The sequence below is a fragment of the Poromitra crassiceps genome (genome assembly GCF_964638095.1).
Source record: "Poromitra crassiceps genome assembly, chromosome: 17".
Lineage (NCBI taxonomy): Eukaryota > Metazoa > Chordata > Actinopteri > Beryciformes > Melamphaidae > Poromitra > Poromitra crassiceps.
Genome location: NC_139635.1, coordinates 33,494,176 through 33,518,776, shown reverse-complemented (window position 1 = coordinate 33,518,776; position 24,601 = coordinate 33,494,176). Strand labels below are relative to the sequence as shown.

The following is a 24,601-nucleotide window of genomic DNA, read 5'->3' as shown; positions in this document are numbered from 1 at the left end:
CTTGAACATTTGCTTATTGGGGAGGCTTATAGCCTACTCAAGGTCAGTAGCCACTGAGTCTTATAGCCTACTCAAGGTCATTAGCCTGTCGGGCTTATAGCCTACTCAAGGTCATTAGCCTGTGGGGCTTATAGCCTACTCAAGGTCATTAGCCTGTGGGGCTTATATCCTACTCAAGGTCATTAGCCTGCGGGGCTTATAGCCTACTCAAGGTCATTAGCCTGCGGGGCTTATAGCCTACTCAAGGTCATTAGCGTGCGGGGCTTATAGCCTACTCAAGGTCATTAGCCCATGGGGCTCTTGCGGCAGTTGCGGCATCTGGTACATTTTTGCCGGGCAGGGAGGCAGCGTCTCTCCCCAGACTGGTTCTAATGATCAGATGCCAGATCATCCACTATTTTCATGTCTGAAAGTAACTAGTAATTAGCTCAGTTACTATCAGAAATTGTAATTGGGTTAGCCTACCAAATTTTAAAAACTAATTTAGATTACTAGTTACTGCAAAAAGTAGTTATGTTACTTAGTAAGAAACCAGTCAGCCACAGTCACACATGTACAGGCCTGGACATGGACATGTAGCGTTGCTACTCTACTTGGATGAGCTCTGATAGATTACAATGTTCGCACACATTTAGCTTTTTCCCCCTGATCAGTTTGTATTATTACATACTGACATCTTTCTACAAAGGGGCATGCTGTCAAAAACATAACGTGGCAATACATGGTTTTCTAATTGCCTTATTCTACATTTACTTTGTAGTTATATACCATCATCAGCCTTGGGTTTGAACGATTTGCTTTGCTAATTGCTTCAAGACACAACACACACAACAGTAAACAGACAAATGTGTGTGTGTAGGCTACAACAGGTGCCAAGGTGGGCAATTGAGTCTGAAATAAAGTTTCTGACACACACAAAATAGTTTCCATAACAGTAACTTTTTTTCCATTCCTGAGGCAAATTAAATGTAGTTAATTTACTTCACTACAGCAAAAGCCATATAAATGAAAAATGTCAAACTGGGCTTGTAACCAACCACCCATACAAAAATATATCCTCTGACTGTAATATACTCATTTTAGCACTTTTGGCTTGTTAGAGCAAGGCAACTTTGCATGTTGGTGGCTTCAAATAGCAGCAAGAGATGGCTGTTAACTGAAAATGTTTAAACTTCAATTCCCAGAAGTCCACTAACCTGGCAGTCAACTGCAGACAGCACACTCCGTTTGTGATCAATTTAACTAAGCATAAGGAATGAGAGACAAAAGGGCTAACCTTTCTATGGACAGTACACAGTTCACTCGCTGCTGTTTGTTTGTAAGTTCTGATCCGTCACTTCCAGTGGGCAGAAAAGTGGACCAACACCGGAATTTCATTAAGGCAAATTAGGAGGTTTTGAATAAGAGGTGATACTCTTCCCTATAAATACACGTCTTCTTGTACATGAAATAATGAAGCTTAATAATTCATCATTTAGCTGGGGACTCCCTGAACCCCAGAGCCCCCAACCCACCCCACCCCACCACACCCCACCCCAAGGACCCTGTGGTCCGCAGAGCCCAGGGCTTATGATTTAGGCTTGGGTATTTCCACATAAAAGAACTTGAGCAATGGTGCTTTTGACTTCATGCTCCAGACAGTCTGACCGTTGAACCTCTCATTGAGCAAAGAGGCTGCCCTGAGGTCATCACAGTGTACTTACTCCTCGAGCTCTTATAAGCAGCCCAGTATTAACAGTCGCCTACTGGAATGTTAACAAGTAAACACTCTCCAACAGGGGAAGTTACCACTGAGACAAATTACCAAGACATTAGGGTCCTCGAATCGCTGAGCTAGCCTAGCAGGCCTGGGCACAGTGCTTTTTTCCCCCCACTCGCTGCTAACAGCTTTACGACACTTTAAATTGGGTCCGGTCCTCTGCAGCATCTGGACCTTGTTACAGTGGAGCCAACTCAAAGGACGCATGCAAACACTTGATACATCTTCCCTTCGTGCCACGCCAGGCCTCTCAGGAACCAGCAACGCAAATGTTGGATAGCGTTGAGGTGCGATGGATGTTTTTTTTTTTATAAAATAACGTTGCTTCCTTTTCTTGATATGCAAAGAGATCAGTGGCCTGTGGTCAGAGGTCTGTATGTTAAAACCTGTTTTCGAGAAAAAGTATCTACGGATGACTGTGTCTGAACAGGATGACCCCCCCCCTCCCCCAACTTAAACACACACACACACACACACACACACACACACACACACGGCGCGCGCGCGCGCGCGCGCGCACACACACACACACACACACACACACACACACACACACACACACACACACACACACACACACACACACACACACACACACACACACACACACACACACACACACACACACACACACACACACACACACACACACACACACACACACACACACACACACACACACACACACACACACACAGCACCCAGCTGAGACTAGTGTCCTTTGAAGGCTTTGGCCACAGACCATAAGATAAATACCATGGGATATATCCAGGTCTGTTGAGCTCGCTATCATCTCTTAAATCTAGAATAGATTTGAAATAATATATTCTAGCCATATTAATGGACTAGGGCTGTATAATATTGACTAAAAATAATATCTTGTTCCCCCCCCCCCCCCCCCTGAATATTGCATGTGTGTGATGAGACCATATACTGTCTAAAATATGGATGTCATGACAGCTCCTCAAAAGTGAAGCCAAAGCATCTCGATCGTCTTCTTGTGGCTGGCTGGAGTATAGGTCTTAAATCCCACCCCTTCCATGTTAGCGGATGGGACATAAGCCAAAATTAAAAAATAAATTAAAAATCAAAGTACACTTTAAATGCATTTTTCCCGAAGGTGGTTTCTGTCATTTTAGGTAGTTCTGTATCTTCAAGTGCTCATTTTGCTGATACGTTTGTTTTTAAATAGTTATTTGACACTAACTCAACGCTCAACCCTTCATCAGACAGCGGCACAGCAGGGGTCCGACTCTACTGCGCAGACGCCGGGTGCAAATTACACATCATTACACAAATGACACATCGTCCATATTATACAGTGGCCATAACGTTTTAAACATAACGCTGTTTTCCAGCACTTGCACAGCATCTGGTATCTGTACCAATAGCTTATAATGTCATGTTCAAATTGTCCTTGAGCCATTCATGTACAACTGCAATGCAACTGTGTGTGTGTGTGTGTGTGTGTGTGTGTGTGTGTGTGTGTGTGTGTGTGTGTGCGTGCGTGCGTGCGTGCGTGCGTGCGTGCGTGCGTGCGTGCGTGCGTGCGTGCACGCGTGTGTGTGCGTGCACGCGTGCGTGCGTCTCGCTGGCCTCTACCCGCTCCAAAGACATTCACAGACAATGTTTTCTCTGCAGAGTTCACATAATTGGCGAGGCCCTCTAGGACACTGGCGAGGTTATGGACACGTGCAAGGCAAGCTTCATGGAAGCCATGTAGTAAAAGGGGAGAAACACATGGACACCTCCACAGCAGTCTAGTCCTGACACTGACAGCATTGACGGAAACGTGCAATGGGGAAAAATAATGTTATCCTTTATAGTGGAACAGATAGTTTGAGAGCAAGCGTTACGGTGCACTCCTTGTTAGCTGAGCTAGCTGTTTCTTCGGCACAAACAGAGCCTAATTGGTAGAGAAAACAGTTAGATGGCCTCTTAAAACAGAGATTCAGATCCAATGAAGCAGTGAACGTGGAGTTGATTAGATCTGGTTCTGTCCTTCCATCTGCGCTTGGTTAGAGGGAGACAGACTCTGACAAATAGGTCATTTATCTTCATCTCAACAGAGAGACTTTAAAGCACGCGAGTGTGCCTGGCTCATAAACAATGCGGGGCCACTGTAATAGGGATGCTTTGTGAGGTAGGATTGGATATCAAAAAAAGAGTCCTTGTGTCCCAGTCAGCAGTTTCCACAAAAGAGTGAAATCCAGGCTCACTGTGTGTGTCCCTCCGTCTGACTGTGTGGGGTTGTGAGATTTGGAGTTGAAGAGTTGGAGACACATCTGTGGCGATAACTTTTAGGGGGGAAAACGCTAACTATTGACTGTGTTATGGAATACAGCATCTGATGAAGCTCCAACAGGAGTTGGCGAGCAGAGGAAGTCTTGGCTGGGATTCTTCAATGTAACCGAGAATTAATATTCCCAGGGCAAGCTGTAAAACATGTGGACTCAAATTGCACCTGCATCTGCATTACTAAAGAGGAATGCTCTTCAAACAGGCACATGCAAACATGTACGCTTGCACACACACACACACACACACACACACACACACACACACACACACACACACACACACACACGCACAGAACTGATCACAAGTTAATTTACAATAAGCTATGATCAACATCTCATTTCCACTTAACACACTATTTCTGTTTACGAGTTTATGTACGTACATCTCTCACTTCTGGAAGAATGGGCCTGCCCTGAGCCAACCATGGCTTGGAGAAACATAAATTCCAGTCTCGTCCTGGCAAGGGACTAATCAACATAACTCTGCCATGGGACCACTTAAATGGTCTAGGATTAATACAACTCCAGTCTAAGAATCCATTATTAGGCAAATTAATGCACGCCTCGGTGACTTTCTCTCGAGGGGCTGCAGAAGGAGAATGGTGAGTGTGAGTCTGAAGAGTTAGGCTCTTACCCTTACAGAGTATCTACTGTGTAGAATAATATGTGCAGCGCTTTGCATTGCCAGCTTTTCATACAGCACCTGGAACAATATATCTCCAATCACAATCCAGGACAGTTTCAACAAGAAAAAAGGTCCCTTTAAGACAGAGATTTCTCGATTACCATCATTCACATGCATGCATTTAGGACAACAACATGGAGGCCATAAACTAGTTTTATTGGCTCTGGTGGAGAACGAGAGACCCCCTGGCTCCTCCTGATGCTCATGTTCCAGCGCTGGCATGTTAGAATGAGGTCATTTCATGCAAAGCAAGACCATGTGAACTTCAGAGAGAGAGAGAGGGAGAGAGAGAGAGAGAGAGAGAGAGAGAGAGAGACAGAGAGAGTCTCTCTCCCCCTCTCTCTCTCCCTCAGTCTCTCCCCACTCTCTCTCCCTCGCCTCTCTCTCCCTTTCCCTCAGTCTCTCTCCCTCTCCCTCAGTCGCTCTCGTGTGTGTGTCACAATGATGTCACAATGCCTATCATCACAGATAACATGGTAAATGCTAAATGGCCTGTATTTATATAGCGCTTTTATCCAAAGCGCTTTACAGTCAGTAGGTACATTCACCCATCCACACACCGATGGCGGCAGGTTACCACGCAGGGTGCTGGCACACCAACAGGAGCAATTTGGGGTTAATACTCCTGTCAGTGCCCCTGGCCAAGGTACTGGCAAAAGAACTAGAGTTGGTCCCCGGGCGCTGCACAGTGGCTGCCCACTGCTCCTAGTTCTAGGAAGGTTCCTAGTAGAGGATGGGTCAAATGCAGAGGATGAATTTCCCCAAGGGGATAAATAAAGGATAACTTAACTAACTTAACTCAGTGTCTTGCCCAAGGACACTTCGACATGCAGACTGGAGGAGGCGGGAATCGAACCACCGACCTCTTTTATCCAAAGCAATTAGCGGACGACCGGCTCTACCTCATCAGTCACATCATCACTGAACTATAGCCTTGTGTGTGTGTGTGTGTGTGTGTGTGTGTGTGTGTGTGTGTGTGTGTGTGTGTGTGTGTGTGTGTGTGTGTGTGTGTGTGTGTGTGTGTGTGTGTGTGTGTGTGTGTGTGTGTGTGTGTGTGTGTGAGAGTGAGTGAGTGAATTTAGCCATCACTGATGATGTCATCATTTATACTGATGATGATGATGATGATGATAAAGAAGATAGTAAAGCCAAAAAGAAGTGCACTACAGGGCCTAGTACAGCCAAAACCTTAAGGATGTTCTATATTAGGACATTTTATTTTATTTTAAAGCCTCTATGCAGCAAAGGAATGATATCTAATATTAAGTCATGTTTACAATTCCACCATTGATTGTAATTTCAATGGTGATGCTGCTGCTCCTGGGAAGTCACTTCTGGGGAAAGGCCATTTTAGAATTTATGATGGGGACCCACCAGAGGTGTAGTGCTATCTAGAGAAGTGGGGGAACGCACCTCACTGACACACGACTTAACTAATTGTGTCTGTAGCCCATGACATTTGCAGCTCTGAAACTAAAAGACGTATATGGGCAGAGCAGAGCAGACTCAGCAGTCAGTTATCAACACAAACAGCTAAACAATCTCTCAACCAGCGATCACACAAGTTGCTCAAGGCATTGATCATCATTTGGCACGGCGGCCGGCAATTTTACGCCACTACATTTCCACAGAATTCTGTTGTGAATTAATTTTACTCCCACTACATTTCCACAGAATTCTGTGGTGAATTAATTTTACTCCCACTACATTTCCACAGAATTCTGTTGTGAATTAATTTTACTCCCACTACATTTCCACAGAATTCTGTTGTGAATTAATTTTACTCCCACTACATTTCCACAGAATTCTGTTGTGAATTAATTTTACTCCCACTACATTTCCACAGAATTCTGTTGTGAATTAATTTTACTCCCACTACATTTCCACAGAATTCTGTGGTGAATTAATTTTACTCCCACTACATTTCCACAGAATTCTGTTGTGAATTAATTTTACTCCCACTACATTTCCACAGAATTCTGTGGTGAATTAATTTTACTCCCACTACATTTCCACAGAATTCTGTGGTGAATTAATTTTACTCCCACTACATTTCCACAGAATTCTGTGGTGAATTAATTCACCACAAAATTCTAAAAATGCCGGCCGCCGTGCCAAATGATGATCAATGCCTTGTGCAACTTGTGTGATTTTCTGGATGCAAATTGCAATGGGGTGATTAACGCTAACTTTTGATTCAACCGCGCGTTGAAAAGAAACACGCTTTTAACAGTTTCTTCATGCTTGTAAACGTACCTTTTTAACAGCTTGTCTGAAAAATGAAAGGATGTTTGGCTGCCTTTTTCATCTTTACTTGTTAAAGTGAGGTAGGCTACTGGGGGAAAAAAAATATTTTGATGCTGAAAAAGCCAGTAGCTGTTTCAGCATAGCTTTTATTAAACTGAGGTTTCCCCCGCGCTGTAGCTAGTTAAGGTGGAATGTTTCCTTTTCCTTCAAGCCACGAGTTGATGCTGTGTGAATCATTCAGCCCACCTTAAATATAGTTAAGGTGGAATGTTTCCTTCTTTCTTCAAGCCGCGAGTTGATGCTGTGTGAATCATTCAGCCCACCTTATAGTTAAGGTGGGATGTTTCCTTCTTTCTTCAAGCCGCGAGTTGATGCTGTGTGAATTAGTGATGGGAATTACGGCTCTTTGAAGGGAGCCGGATCTTATGGCTCCGTTCCTTTCCGAGAGCCGTTCAAAATAGCGGATCCTCGTTCTTTTTTTTTTCTTCTTCTTTTTAGGGGGCGTGCACTACTGTTTATCTGCGAAATCACTAGGATAATGATATGGTACGATTTGAATCAGATTTGATCTTAGAGCCACCACTATTTAATTTTGGTGAACTGCAGCAGCACTAAATTACTCATATTCCAGACCTCATGTCAATGATCTGCATTGTAAACATGACACAAGGTGACGCCATATTATCTGCTTAGTCAGTGAATTTACTTCTTCTATGAAATGTGTTGTGTAAATAAAGTTGGTTTTCCTTGAATGCAATTCATGCAACACTTCGCTGCCCAGAAAGTCGGCAGATAGCCCGTTTTGATATTAAGCTGAGTCCGCCCACCCAGGCCACCCAGTTACAGCATGCGCCCGTAACGATTGCACCTATCCTCCCTGCTCAGTGGACTAGCAGAGGGAGGGAGGGAGGTCTACACTGTGTGTGTGGTGGGGGAGCGGCAGGCAGTGACATTTGGGCACAACATTAAAACGAACGGCTCTCAAGTAGGACTCGGTTCCCTTCGTTCATAGCAAAGAGCCGTTCAATAGATTCGGGTCGTTCGCGAACGTCACATCACTAGTGTGAATAATTCAGCCCACCTTAAATATAGGACGAATGACAACGTTGCCAAGTTTCACTCGTTTTATTGGCTCGACATGCACACACACACTGACACACACAAAACACCCGTTGGAGAAGTATGGGAACGCCGTTCCCCCGCGTTCTACCGGCACTACACCTATGGGACCCACAATGTATTCATTCAATGACCCACTCACAGGATGCTAACTCACAGTGTATCCATTCCTCACAGGATGCTAACTCACAGTGTATCTACTCACAGGATGCTAACTCAATGTATCCATTCCTCACAGGATGCTAACTCACAGTGTATCCATTCCTCACAGGATGCTAACTCACAGTGTATCCATTCCTCACAGGATGCTAACTCACAGTGTATCCATTCCTCACAGGATGCTAACTCACAGTGTATCCACTCACAGGATGCTAACTCACAGTGTATCCACTCACAGGATGCTAACTCACAGTGTATCCACTCACAGGATGCTAACTCACAGTGTATCCATTCCTCACAGGATGCTAACTCACAGTGTATCCATTCCTCACAGGATGCTAACTCACAGTGTATCCACTCACAGGATGCTAACTCACAGTGTATCCACTCACAGGATGCTAACTCACAGTGTATCCACTCACAGGATGCTAACTCACAGTGTATCCACTCACAGGATGCTAACTCACAGTGTATCCATTCCTCACAGGATGCTAACTCACAGTGTATCCATTCCTCACAGGATGCTAACTCACAGTGTATCCACTCACAGGATGCTAACTCACAGTGTATCCATTCCTCACAGGATGCTAACTCACAGTGTATCCACTCACAGGATGCTAACTCACAGTGTATCCATTCCTCACAGGATGCTAACTCACAGTGTATCCACTCACAGGATGCTAACTCACAGTGTATCCATTCCTCACAGGATGCTAACTCACAGTGTATCCATTCCTCACAGGATGCTAACTCAATGTATCCATTCCTCACAGGATGCTAACTCACAGTGTATCCACTCACAGGATGCTAACTCACAGTGTATCCACTCACAGGATGCTAACTCACAGTGTATCCACTCACAGGATGCTAATTCACAGTGTATCCACCATGGATGTATTAAAAGAACTGTATAGGGGACGTGCCACGCCCACCCATGCATTTGGACGGAGGTTGCTCATTGGCGCATGAAGCCATCATGGGGGCTTTTTCTTCCTGGTTTTACTTCCTGACCATGCAGCCCAAGGCGAAGTGCGCATGTGTGCCATGACGTATTCCATGACGTCTCCCACCCCTCCCACCCATGGATTGAATTACAAGAAGAAAATACCCCCGTATACGCCTCTTAGTGGCTTCTGAAGAAAAAAATGCCTCATAAAAAATTAGCTGATAATTAAAAGAGTCGTTTTATACTTTGAGTGACACCCGGAAAAAATTCCCCTGGGTTTAACAGCTGCCGGAGTCCCCATGCAAGTGGATGGGAATTTTCCTTTCTGGGCTGCATGGCGTCACGTGACTTGCAATACAGAGCTTCGCCAGCATGTTCAAATGGCTTCAAAGCCCAGCGCTATTCCTGGGGGCTTGGTATCCACTCACAGGATGCTAACTCACAATGTATTCCTCACAGGATGCTAACTCAATGTATCCATTCCTCACAGGATGCTAACTCACAGTGTATTCCTCACAGGATGCTAACTCACAGTGTATCCACTCACAGGATGCTAACTCACAGTGTATCTACTCACAGGATGCTAACTCACAGTGTATCCATTCCTCACAGGATGCTAACTCACAGTGTATCCACTCACAGGATGCTAACTCACAGTGTATCTACTCACAGGATGCTAACTCACAGTGTATCCATTCCTCACAGGATGCTAACTCACAGTGTATCCACTCACAGGATGCTAACTCACAGTGTATCTACTCACAGGATGCTAACTCACAGTGTATCCATTCCTCACAGGATTCTAACTCACAGTGTATCTACTCACAGGATTCTAACTCACAGTGTATCCACTCACAGGATGCTAACTCACAGTGTATCCATTCCTCACAGGATGCTAACTCACAGTGTATCCACTCACAGGATGCTAACTCACAGTGTATCTACTCACAGGATGCTAACTCAATGTATCCATTCCTCACAGGATGCTAACTCACAGTGTATTCCTCACAGGATGCTAACTCACAGTGTATCTACTCACAGGATGCTAACTCACAGTGTATCTACTCACAGGATGCTAACTCACAGTGTATCCATTCCTCACAGGATGCTAACTCACAGTGTATCTACTCACAGGATGCTAACTCAATGTATCCATTCCTCACAGGATGCTAACTCACAGTGTATTCCTCACAGGATGCTAACTCACAGTGTATCTACTCACAGGATGCTAACTCACAGTGTATCTACTCACAGGATGCTAACTCACAGTGTATCCATTCCTCACAGGATGCTAACTCACAGTGTATCCACTCACAGGATGCTAACTCACAGTGTATCTACTCACAGGATGCTAACTCACAGTGTATCCATTCCTCACAGGATTCTAACTCACAATGTATTCCTCACAGGATGCTAACTCACAGTGTATCTACTCACAGGATGCTAACTCACAGTGTATCTACTCACAGGATGCTAACTCACAGTGTATCCATTCCTCACAGGATGCTAACTCACAGTGTATCCACTCACAGGATGCTAACTCACAGTGTATCCACTCACAGGATGCTAACTCACAGTGTATCCATTCCTCACAGGATGCTAACTCACAGTGTATCCACTCACAGGATGCTAACTCACAGTGTATCTACTCACAGGATGCTAACTCACAGTGTATCCACTCACAGGATGCTAACTCACAGTGTATCCGTTCCTCACAGGATGCTAACTCACAGTGTATCCACTCACAGGATGCTAACTCACAGTGTATCCACTCACAGGATGCTAACTCACAGTGTATCCATTCCTCACAGGATGCTAACTCACAGTGTATCCACTCACAGGATGCTAACTCACAGTGTATCCACTCACAGGATGCTAACTCACAGTGTATCCACTCACAGGATGCTAACTCACAGTGTATCCATTCCTCACAGGATGCTAACTCACAGTGTATCTACTCACAGGATGCTAACTCACAGTGTATCCACTCACAGGATGCTAACTCACAGTGTATCCATTCCTCACAGGATGCTAACTCACAGTGTATCCACTCACAGGATGCTAACTCACAGTGTATCCATTCCTCACAGGATGCTAACTCACAGTGTATCCACTCACAGGATGCTAACTCACAGTGTATCTACTCACAGGATGCTAACTCACAGTGTATCTACTCACAGGATGCTAACTCACAGTGTATCCGTTCCTCACAGGATTCTAACTCACAGTGTATCCATTCCTCACTGGATGCTAACTGTGTTTTGGAAGACATCCAAAAATTTAATGTAATACTATCAAACAAAAGACTCTTCCTAATACATCACCACAACAACCTGAACGCAAATAAGCTGAGACATGTTTTATCATGGACCTGGAACTGCTACCTCTGTGACCCGACCCCGGATAAGCGGTTGAAGATGGATGGATGGATGGATGGATGGATAGATGTTTTATCATGTGGTTTAAGAACACTTCATTACACCCACGTGCAAGTCCAAAACCACCGCTCGGGTGCAGAGTTCTGTGCAAAAGAGTAGAACATCTGGGCTGTTGGGTTTTGTGTGGTCAGGCGTGTGGGTGGCCCAGCGTCAAGCCGCTGTAGATACTGAATCAGCAACAATCAACACCCAGCCTGGAGATCGGCTTGAGTCTGGCCAGACTGAGCAGAATGTACTACATCCCATCACCGCATGCCCATTTCAAGCTTCATCACCGAGCAGAGCCAATAAAACCACACAATGTGAACCCACTGGCATACCAGCCAAGTCTGCTTTTAGGGCTGCACCATATTGGTTCCCCCCTGATATCTGATATGCCGATTATTTCCAACTAATTTGGCCAATTGCCGATGTCGATACTGAAATATGCGCACATTTCTTTATGCATAATTTCAGAGAACATCAAGTCTCTGTAGTGGAATTAACACATTATGCCTACTCTTATCATAACGGCCCACTGGCAGATGCATAATGCTTTTCAAAATGGACACATTCACTTGGGAAAGTACTGGATACTACTGTTACTGTTTTTTTTTCACTTTATGTATTGTTTTAACTGTTTGAAATAAATCGTTTCAATCAATCAATCAATCAATCAATCAATCAATCAAACAAACAAGAAAACTACGGTACTTCAACTTAGGTTATATAAAACATGCAATATTTTTATTTATTTATGTAACATTTTCTTTCAAACAAAACTGTAAGATTCATCCTACTTGGATGCTATCGGCCTGTCATATCAGCAGAAATGTCATATTGGGCCGATGCCGAATCACCGATATGCCATTTTAAAGCCTTTATCAGCCGATAACGATAATGTGCCCATATCATCGTGCATCCCATGCCTTCAATGGTGGTAGTGTAGAAAGATGCTCGGATCGACCTGCCATTGCGGTTGTTCCATGGTTCATGTCTATAATGAGGTTATATTTCCCTGAATCCAAATGTTCCTTTCCCCTTTTTTCTAAATTTTCCACCTTCAAATTGTGAAATGTATTTGCTGAAACTGTGCAGTTCATCCTACAAACAAAACAGGTTTCTGTAGGTATGCTCGCTCAGGCAGACTGCAGCACTGACATTTTCCCTCACAGCAGATGTGTAGATGTGAAAACACAAACAAATGTCTGCCTTGAAACGTACATTTGAAACACTTGAGGGCTGAGTCAACGGAAAGAAAATCTATGTGGCGGACTTCTTTGCACAACATATGCGGCCATTTTTGAATATCTCCCCGAATAAAAGTGGGGAAACGTATAAGCGAGACTAACACTGAGGGGTGTACTGCTCTGGTTCGGGGCCAATGTAACCACAGCCAGAGCAACAAACGCACCGTGCCTCTCTAGCTGCCACAGCCAGGTCTGAACCTGGGATAGTGAGAAGTGCCGTGACTCACAGCAGAACAAAGAAAAATACACACCGCTCGGCCTTTTTTCAAAGAGAGGAAGCAGCCAGGTTGATGTTGGCCCTCTCCGACGCCAGAATACTTTCATTAATGTAAAACTGAGGCGGCGGCTCAAGCTAGCAGCACTTCTTCACCCTGCCTGTCTTCTACCGAGACAGTTGAAAGAAAATGGAGTCAGGCACTTCCATGGCGAGCATGTGTTTTTCTTGCGAGCGAGCCAAAACCTGCTGTGAAAGGAAGGGTTACCAAACATCCATCATGTGAGAGGAGACATCGGATGACAGTCTGTTGCAGGAGGTGTTGTTATTGTTGGCCAACGTGTCTCTTGGGGACGCGTAGTGCGGCGCGAGCGGCGTGGAGAAGTATGGCGAGGTGGTTAGGCCCATCTCGCTCAAAACAATTATGACTATATATAACCACCGACTGACAGCGGCTCCACTGCAATGCCACAACTGTCATGTTTCATAAGTCAAACCCATTGGCAGTGACATGCGGAGTTAATAGACCCTTTCTCTTTTTTTTCCCTACTCATTCATCTGATAGCTGCCTGGCTGCGAGCCAGACAAGGTGGACTAACACCACCAGGAACATCTCCACCAGGAACTTCTCCATATCCAAGCTTGATAAGGAGAGAACAAGGGCTGTAACTACTAATGTTTGGCCAAATGAAAGTTCACCCAAATTTGACGATATGCATCATGGAGTTGAACAATCTATCGCTATTTCAGCTGCTGTCTATTATCTAAGAATCAGGATGGTCTTTTCTTTTTATTTGAAACTAGAAACTAGGGTGGAGATCTGGAGATCATGCGCCATGGCTGCAGTTATGGAAATCGCCTGCTCCGCGGGCTCGCAGGCGCAGCTCGCACGCTGGGCGTGCTCGCCCATTCCCACCCCGTTGCACGGGCTCACATACGCTTGGGTCATCACACCAGCTAAAGCCAACACGCTGTAGACGCATGGTGACAAGATGTACTCAGGTCAGACTGAAACTGAGGACGCTCTGTCAAGTTTTCACGCTACGTTCACACAGGGCACCTACCCTTGCCTCAACCCACGCCTAGCCTACATAGCCTACCTTGAGCTGGGCGTGAACCTATCACACGCTTTTGCGATCACACTGGACGCCTATTCCACGCTGAACCTGAGCCGAGTCACAAGCGCCTCTCCTCTCTCCCGAGTGTTTTTTTTGTCATGTGTGGTCCCGAATTATCATGGGTAGGTAAAATAAATCTGATATATTTAATGTGCTATTGATGCTGGATATGTATAACCAGGTCTCCTTCTTGGATCACTGTTGTCATAGAGAACTGGATGCTGTTGTACTAAGTGGATTAACTTTTCATTATCCATCTTGCTTCTTCGGTCGCTATTCTCTCTCCTGAAGATTTGTTTACCGACTGGGAGAAAGCCCCATGTGATACCCACCGTCAATCACTCTCTCTCTCTCTGCTCAACACCGTTGTAGTAACACCATTTTATTTTGAAATTCAGTTGACTTTGCCATTTCCCACGGATATTGTCGCGTTTTCCCTTCATGGCTTGACAGAAAAAGTCTGCCTGCACGCGCCTAGTCGGCTTGAAAATAGAACTCACGCCTAAACGATCAAATCGGCGCAGCTCAGGCGAGGCGTGGGTACACGCAGGGTTCACGCTGAGGCGCCCTGTGTACACAGACTAAAAAGGACACCTATTTAAAAGCGTGGGTAAAGGCAAAGCGTAGGCAAGGCTTGGGTGCTGTTGTGTGAACGTAGCCTTAAGTTGGCTGGCTGGGTTTCCAATTAAGGAGGAAAACAGCAGCAAGTGACATAACAAGACTCCAACAATCAGACTGTTTGTTCCCCTCTTTTTTTTTTTAAGATTTATGCATGTTGGTTGGTTATCGACATCCATGAATCTCAAGAAAATTGTGCACTATCCACCTTATTTTTGAATGCCCCACTGTAAAAAATAATTGTGCGTACAAGGTCCGGTTTAACGTGACTCATTGTTGCAGCTTGCCATTTCCTAATGTATTCTACTTGATTTGAAAAGATGGCCACCTACACTCAGTCTCTTGTACCCTGGCTGAATTGAACATAACTTGGTCAATAAGTATGTAACATACAAAATAAAACAACCCGTAATATCTTAATTTTATGTAGAATGCAGAGGACATGTAACTGTTTAGTTAAACTTGCATTCCAGGAATATTGTGCTCTTAAGATGACGTTAGTGGCTCGAGTCTGTTTCGTCCTGAAACCCACATAGGTTGCGCCAGGCGTAACCTATGTGCGATTCGAAATAACGCATCCGAGATAGAAAACGTTATGAATATAGCCACGTTATAAACAACTAACGCTGGTGATCCGTATGGAAACAGTGTTACTCGATTGGTTAATATTAGCCACAGCAGGCGATTACCCATTAATGCACTGCGCTCTTAAAGGGATATTTATCGACGAGATTTTTGCCAAGCTGGACCTGATTAGTGATTTGCTCCGTTCGCCCAGACGGGTGTCAAGCTGTCAGCAACAAGGCTGGGAGGATCACACCGGAAGAAGCACCCATCATGCAGATCAGGCAAAAATGGCCGCCAAAAATAAGGTGGATAGAGTACCACACTACCGCAGAGATGAGATATTTTTGTAGTCAGAAGGTGGAAGTCCCGGACTTCAATGCGGTTTTAGAATGGGGATTTCACTTGAATGCATAAAATAAGGTCTGTGGTTATTTCAAAAGTCATAACGTGATAATCTTCACGTTTGTGAAGATTATCCTGCTGAACCCAAATTACAACTCCCATAAACTTAATCACAGGCCTTATTTGACGCATTTAAGTGAAATCCCCATTCTAAAACTCCATTGACTTTTCCCCCGTAAGATCCAGGACTTCCGCCTTCCCACTACAAAATACAGTACCCTATCGCTCCTAAAGTGCTGACTTGTTCCGTCTATTACTTGCTCCCAGCCTTCACTGACAGTCCCCTACAGTATGTGCAACATGTCTCTACCATGTGGTAAGATGTCTCTACCATGTGGTGAGATGTCTCTATCATGCGGTAAGATGCAGAGGGCCGTATTCTTATCTCCATCTGCACTTTAGCCGTTATCAGCCGTGTTAAGTCGAGGGGTTAAACACAGGAGCACAGGGGCCCATTCTGCAGACCTGCGATTGACCTGAGCAAGTCCCCCCCCCCCCCCCCCCCCACTAATGCTCTCAGCAGAAACACTCCTGGCACGCCCCCTCCTCCCACCCCCCCCACCCCCAACCAAGACACAGTGATTTGTGCCGTGTCTGGGATGCATTCCCGCCTGCCTGTCATTGGTCAAGCTAGGATTGACCCACCTTTCTTCTGACCAGTCACAGGCCACTCCGCTGCGAGAGGCAAACTGTGCAAGTGTGGGAAAAGATCAACAAGAAATGCACTCTCGTGGATTTGGCAGTACTCCGCGTTGGACACACAGTGTTGTTTTAGCCGTCTTGGTCTCTCCTTTTCTTACCCTGTTGTTCGTTCAAATGCTTTTTCTGACCCGTTTGTAACCCTTTCAAGTGTTCTCCACTGTTCTCCTCCACTCACTGCAGTCTTTATTGAAAGCACGAGCGAATCATCTTTCATTAGGACGACAGTCAGAGCACAAACTGAACTGCATGCATGCACACCCTGGGGGAGGGGAAGGCGGGGGAGGGGGGGGGGGCGTGTTGTAATAAGCAGGCATTCTGAAAACATTCTTTTCTGGTAATAAAGTCCCCGTAAATTAAAACCACTTGCTGTTTTGCCCCCAAAAGTCGGGCAAGGAATGCGACTCTCAGCTGAAAATAAAACTGTTGACGAACGCCCCCCCCCCCCCCGTCCAATTAAAAAAGAAAGAAAAAAAGAAAAGCAGATTAAAAATAAGCACTGAGAAAATGCTCTTGAGCAATGAGTTAATGAGGTGAACACCCGCTTACTAGTTAAAACAGTGGTGGGGGTCCTCGGCACTCGCCCCCCCCCCCCCCCCCCCGTCCCCCCCTCTCCTCTCATTCATAAACATTCGCCATCAAATAAACCTCAATCTATTTTTGGGCTCAGTTCAAAACAAACATGGAGCAATGAGTCGTATTGTATAACTTCCCTCATGGTTTCTTTTACCATCTCTCCCCCCTCCGTACGAGACGTCATCAGAGCTGGTTGTATAAGCACTTAAAGGTTTTTCAGATCGTAGCAGAGAAGTGAGAGAGAGAGAGAGAGAGAGAGAGAAAGAGAGAGAGAGAGGGATACAGTTTGGTACAAGATGGTACAACATGTCCTCGAGCTCCCCGTTAAAAGACATTCAGCCTTCCCGTCTCTGAACCGAGAGAAAGCGGTTGCAAAATAAATAAATAATTTCTTTTTTTTTAATGCCTGACATCTCCATTTGAGCTTGTATTTTGAGGGGCCACTTTCCCCTTTTCGGGTACCGCTCCCACCTCCTCTGCTTGACATATTGCTGACACAGCACAGCAGCCCAGGCAAGGACCCCCAAGCCCAATGATAACCACCCTCTCCCTCTCTCTCCCTCTCTCTCTCTCTCTCTCTCTCTCTCCCTCCCTCCCTCCCTCCGCAGGGTATATAGGCTTGCACTGAATAAACTTCCAGTATGGATACAGGAAGTGGCTCAGCAACTTCTCAGGTTTGGACATAATCTCAGGGGCATAATAGACCTCTCGTGGCGAACAGATGTCGAACTCAGTCAAAAACGCCATTTCTCTCTTCTCTCTCTCCCTCCTCACAGAAGGAATATTAAAAGCCAGGCGAGGTGACGCTTTGCCAATCAGTTAATTCTGCGTCTGTGTGCGAAGAACAGACCCACCGTGGCAAGGAGATGTTGCTTGTGACTTCAGGGAGAATGCTGGCTCCTCCCTGAAAAACTCCCAATGGGGTGTCCTTGAGCAAAGCTCCCATGTGTGGATATGTGTAACTTTATGGATGTGGTTATATGTATAATGAGTAACTTTATAGATGTGGTTATATGTAGGCCTCTATGAGCAGCAGGGGTGTAGCACACACTCACAGGACAGAGTCCCTCTCTCTGACCTGGGGCATTGGGGATGGGGAGATTATTCTTGAGACCAGAGGGAAGAGCACCTACTGGTCCTCCAACACTACTTCCAGCACCATGGTCTCCCCACCCAAGGAATAACCACAGCCAAACCTGCTTATCTTCTCCAGCAAGCCAGCGAGTTAACTGTGCTGGCCAAGGTTACAGCTGAAAGAGTAAGATCAGCAAATCTTCCCTGGATTAAATTAGCTTTGAACAAAAGTATGTCTAGTGTCAGGGGCTCACACATTTTGTAATGCTCGTAAAGAGCTGTGCTTTTAGAGAAATGGGAACTCTCCTGTTCTTATAAAGGGAGTTGAATCAACAAACGCACATCCATGCACACACGCACGCGCGCACACACGCACGCACACACACACACACACACCATAAATGCCTACATTATACAAGCCCATCCTCTCACCTCATAGTGGGTCAATGAGGTGTGAGGCAAGCGGTCCGAGGTGTGCACACGTGTAAAGTGATGGCGATGACACACAATGTGAACTACTACTGCACCGCACGCCCCCACTCAGCGCCGGGATGACACACACTCACTCAAAAACACCTCTTAAACCTGAGGGAGCGCTCTGACCACTAACACCCTCGTAACATGATCCCTACTCAGGGACGAGGCAGCAGACCTCAGGCAGCAGGAGACACTAAAACACATCACATTTAACTTATTGTTCTGCACAGCTATGCTATCAAAAAAAAAAAAAAAAAAAAAACTTTGAGGGGAACCATATTGAAAGTGAACTTTTGGTTTCAGTCGGTAGGTTCCCTGCCTACCAACACGAGTGTCACAGGTTCGAGCCCCTGTGTTACGCGGTCGGGCGTCCAGTCCATACAGGCACAATCGGCCGTGTCTGCAGGTGGGAAGCCGGATTAAGGGTATGTGTCCTGGTCGCTGCACTAGTGCGCCTCCTCTGGTTGGTCGGGGCGCATGTTTCGGAGGGAGGGGAACTGGGGCGAATAACGTGATCCTCCCGCGCCGCGCGCTACGTCCTGCCGGTGAAAATCCATCGCTGTCAGGTGCCAAGAAAGAAGCGTGCAAGCGGCTGGCGACTGCACATGTATCGGAGGACGCACGTGCTAGTCTACAACTCTCCCCAGATCGGCAGAGGGGGTGGAGCAACGACTGGAACACCCTAGCAGGGAGGGGGGGCGGGGGAAGCTTTGGGTTTGAGTTATTTGAGTAGGTTTGAACAGTGCCGGGTGGAATAAGAAAACAGTGGGATCGTGATACGGCTGCAAAGTCCGCCCACTGGTCAGGAACACCCAGGATGCTGCGGTTTCCCTTTCCACTGCCCTCTGCTGGTGTTTCAACACAGATACATACCAAAATATAGAGCAGAAGCCAAAATAAATAAGCACACAGGTTGGTTTCTGGGAAGCGAGGAGGCGTGGCCAAGTTGGAAGCTCAAGGACGCTTGTAAGTGTGCTTTAATAGGGTCAGGGGAAATATTTAACAAAAGAAAAGAGTGAAGTCGGATGTACTGAGATCATGTTGAGATCACTAGATATTATTAATATACCAGATGTTCCCCAGTGAAGGTGGTCCTTCATATTCATTGCAGAACCCACAGGATCAAGTGTTTTTTAAGTGGTAACGTGGTGGAACATCTATATTATGACTATACTTACTGTAACTATTATTGAGCTTACTGACAAAGGAAAAGTGATTCCTGTCTACACAAAGAGAGTGACTGAGTACTCACCAAACCTCTTGTAGCCAAAGGACTGCACCTCCTCCTCATCAGCAAAGTCGTCTGGAGGGAGAAGAACACAGAAATCAGATGTAATCACAAGACAAAATGACCTGGAGATGTGCAATAAGTCAAACTCAGTCGGGTAGCATGACTATCAGATCAGGCTTCTCCCCAGTTTAATGCAAGCCAGGCCAAAGTTGATTATGTGATTCTGTGATTACAGAAACGATAGGGCCCGCGGGCCTTACCTTAGTGCTGTGTCGCTGGCCCGCGCCAGGCCCACGTCACCAAACACACGTGGCAAGTGATACTTGCTACTACAGAGCCTAACAGCTTTTCTGGTGGGAAACCCTGGATATAAAACAAAGGTTCTGTGATATGATGAATCAAATTCTCTCATCTCTGGAAGCCACAAACTTCGAAATCTGAACCATTTTTCATAGCTTAATAATGGCCAAACTGGTAAATACTGAAGTTCCAACCACATTCTTGGTACTAATTCAGAGCCACTTTTATCTCTGTCTATATGCCAACCCACTGGTACCATGTGCTGTGCCCAGTATACTAACAAACAACAAGTAAGCCCAGTGTCTCGCTCACAGAGTAGCTCAGCTCTACCAGTAGACGCTCGCTCCTCTCTCTCTCTCATGGCCTTACTGAGTGCCGTCTCCTTTCAAGTGGCTGCCGTGCCCGCGTGGGAAAGTACAGCGGTGACTTTCAAGGAGGCTTTCCGTGTCATCATCTTGGCCAGGGGAAATAAAGAAAGACCACAATGTCCCAAAGATCTCCAGACCAGATCTCTCGCTCCATCACGCCCAACGCCGGGAAGGGAGCAGAGAGATGGGAAACGAGGACCCCGAGGGCTAACTGACGTCAAGACTCTGAGGGAGGAACAGGGGGGCCACCTTCAAAACAACACCAAACAGGAGAACCAAGACGGTGGATGGATGATGGTATGGTGTCTTTTCAGTGTGGCGTGTTACGTTACGTACTCTGGCTGTGTCATGCCAGTGTTGTTGTAGTCGAGTCACTTCATCTCAAGTCCCAGTCGAGTCTCGAGTCAGTCCCAGTCAGTGTTCAAGTCCGAGTCCAAGTCACCGAAGAAGAGTCAGAGTCCAGAGTTACTGAACATGAGCGTGAATCCACGTGTGGTGAAACACACGTGCCTTCCCTTGTACTAAACTGAATAATGTCACAGTATTCATATCAATATCAATATTAATACCAATGATGCCAAATTATTAGGGCCTATTACAAAAAGAAGAAGAAGAAGAAGGAGGAGGAGGAGGAGGAGGAGGAGGAGGAGGAGGAGGAGGAGGAGGAGGAGGAGGAGGAGGAAGAAATACAACCGTCTTTATCAATTAACAATCAGTGCTCAAGTCCAAGTCGAGTCCTGAAAATGAGTCCAGGACTGGGACTTGAGTTAGTCCTGAACACTGCCTCATGGACTTGAGTTAGTCCTGAACACTGCCTCATGGACTTGAGTTAGTCCTGAACACTGCCTCATGGACTTGAGTTAGTCCTGAACACTGCCTGATGGACTTGAGTTAGTCCTGAACACTGCCTCATGGACTTGAGTTAGTCCTGAACACTGCCTGATGGACTTGAGTTAGTCCTGAACACTGCCTCATGGACTTGAGTTAGTCCTGAACACTGCCTCATGGACTTGAGTTAGTCCTGAACACTGCCTCATGGACTTGAGTTAGTCCTGAACACTGCCTCGTGGACTTGAGTTAGTCCTGAACACTGCCTCGTGGACTTGAGTTAGTCCTGAACACTGCCTCGTGGACTTGAGTTAGTCCTGAACACTGCCTCGTGGACTTGAGTTAGTCCTGAACACTGCCTCATGGACTTGAGTTAGTCCTGAACACTGCCTCATGGACTTGAGTTAAGGTCTCATTATGCTTTCCGCATCAGCGAGGAAGGCGAGTGTCCGCACGGAAAAGTGACGTCAAATCAGCAGACACGCCCCTCCGCAAGACTCCGTGCGGACGGTTTTCGCCTGGCCGTGCGCACGCCGAATTTTGTAACTACACGGATGCGGATGCGGATGCGGCTGGGCGGACAAAGTGGAGTTTTCAAGACTCGCGCTCAATTCCGCGAGCAGAAACCCGCACAGAGTATAAAAGCTCCACACGTTTCCTCGTCAGGATTCCGTGTCTCTCATTTCCGTGCGGCCGGCCAAAGCGTCAAGCATAATCCAGGCTTTAGTCCTGAACACTGCCTCGTGCGTCTATCTTCTGGGAACTCAGGGGAATGCTTTATGGGTCCTGGCACCTGAAACCGAAGCGATCACACAGTGAGTCCTCAGCAGACAACATGTCACCACAGAAAGCTGAGTGAGTTAAGAGGTGACAAGAATAATCCAAGCAGTTGTAAAAAGTGAAAGCAAACTGCTTATTCATGGGACATTCATGCCTTTCTTTCCCCAAGACCTGCTTCCTGTTTTTGTTTCTGAGAAACACGTCTGTGTCCCATTACAACAATAATGTCACCGTTACTCTGCCGGGCTTTTTGACAGCTATTCTGGGAAACAGATTTCATCACATTTTGCCCAGGGGACTGAAGACTAACTGGATTTGAAAATAGACACAGATTGAACTGAGATTGAACTCTCGTCATATCTGGATTGTGGGATGAATATTGCAGATATATGTGACCCCCAAGAGCGACCACATTAATGACATTGCAATATGCATTTAGCACAGCTCGACTGTTGCAATGTTGTAGTAGAATTGCACAACAACAGCGCAGTGGATTACTAATGTAAGCCGCCCGGGGATCGAACCAGGAACCTGCAGCATGAGAGGCGGACACTCTAGCAAGGAGGCTAAAGCCCTTGAGCTCTAGGATCAGTCACTAGAGCATCTCTTGTGAGTGAGGTTCACTTACTGCACAAGCAAGCTTGTCTTTTATTGTCACAACACAGTACACCTACAACACTTGCATGCAGCGACCAGATATACACGGCACGCACGTGCTGTCAACGGTGGTCGACTCAGTCTCTGCATTTTCCCATCAAGCCATGTCCTTCCTCCAGGGGGGCAGGCCAGGAGCAGTGGGCAGCTTAACAGCACAGCGCCCGGGGACCATCTTCAGTCTTCATCGTCGCTGGTCAGGCGATGATCTTCTGCCTGTTTTTAGTGGGGGTCCATACTGTTGTTGTAGAGGATCCCCAGTTGAGCACGTGGAGAACATGCAAACTCCACACAGAAAGGCCTTTTTCACGAGGTAGCCCACCTGGGCATCAGGCAACGAATGCATGTGGACACCCCCCCCCCCCCTCCCCCCAGTACCAACAGAGTCCCAGGCTGGAGTCGAACCTAGGACATTCTTGCTGTGAGGTGACAGCGCTACCGTGCCACACTGTGCACAGCACTACCATGGGCCACCATTACACTCACGCCCCTAAACATCACTCCCATCCGGGTCACGGCACCAATGTAACCCGTGTGGCGTTACTCCCCTGCAGCTGGGGATCGAACCAGGAACCTCCGCGATGGGAGGCGCACAATCTAGCAAGGAGGCTAAAATGGGGTCTCGGGCAGTGAGGTTTACTCACTACACAACACGACTGCTGGCTACCGTTACACATTATGTCAAGCGTTTTGTGAACAGTATAGCCTACCACCACCACTGACTCAGTATCATATGATTCCCTCCACCCTGTCAGTTGTGAATCTTTTGAGTGTTTGTCCTCTGCTGATGTAACGATAACACTGCACAGCTCCAATGAGAGTGAACAGGAAAAGAGGAAAAAGGTCATGGTGAAGGTCTGCTGAAGTCAGAAGGGGTCTCAAGGCATGTGAGCAAATATTCAGCTTTGGAAATGTTCACATGGCAACAAAATACTGCTCTTGTAGAGACTGCAACAAACATTCTTATCAATCCATACAAACAGCCTTCAATAGTCTGTCATTGTCAATAGAGTATAGCTCCAGGATGTGGCCTGCATCTCCATCACATCACAGGTTAAAGTTGAACGTTTTCTTGTTCACCATCTCTGACTGAGCTGCCCTCTGAATTCTTCAAATGAAAGTTGTTCTCCTGTCAAGTCAATTATTCAGAAAAGGAGTAGGCCTATTCTAAAATGGACCACAAGGTGGTAGGACCCTTGCAGTGTCTATGCACTTATTGTACAGTACAGTCCATTGTAATAAAAGTAACAGCTTGCTAGCCTATCAACAAGGCCTTGGTGTTTGAGTTTCAGTGGCGTGAGTGATGATAGGCTTATTCATTTAGCAACAAACTTGAAAAAAATACTGCAGTTAAAAAAAAAACAGCAGTTCACCACATGGGAGTCACATTTGGGTCATAAAAAGCTTGATTTGAAATTGCCTAGCTAGTTTTGGCCACTGACCACCACAACCCAAGCACCTTTAAGTCCATTGTATTTCATTCAGTCGTTTGAAAGGTGACATTTCAGTGGGTTCTTTGTTCACACACACACACACGCACACGCACACGCACACGCACACTCACACACACACACACACACACACACACACACACACACACACACACACACACACACACACACAGACTAGAGGAGTCAGAGTGAGAGCAAGACATGCACAGTAAGCTTTTCATGTAAGGTAATTGCATAAGTCTGACTCATTATTTCCTCCAGTAGACCTGCTGTAGGCTATTTAGATTTGTTTTTAAGCCAGTATCCTACAAACTTCAGATTCACAAGAAAACATGTCCAACAGTGTTGAGAAGACTAAAAAA

General features: G+C 46.1%; 1 protein-coding gene across 1 annotated transcript in view; it reads right to left on the bottom strand.

Annotated features, from left to right (window-relative positions):
* Window positions 1-23,255, bottom strand: part of colec12 (collectin sub-family member 12) — a gene marked incomplete at its 5' end in the record, with an annotated part of 56,146 nt that extends 32,891 nt beyond the window's left edge. The window contains 2 exons of the mRNA XM_083654075.1: window positions 19,880-19,930; window positions 23,171-23,255. Coding sequence (XP_083510201.1) covers window positions 19,880-19,930; window positions 23,171-23,255 — 136 coding nt within the window. The remainder of the gene's footprint in view (window positions 1-19,879; window positions 19,931-23,170) is intronic.
* Window positions 23,256-24,601: the final 1,346 nt, after the last annotated feature.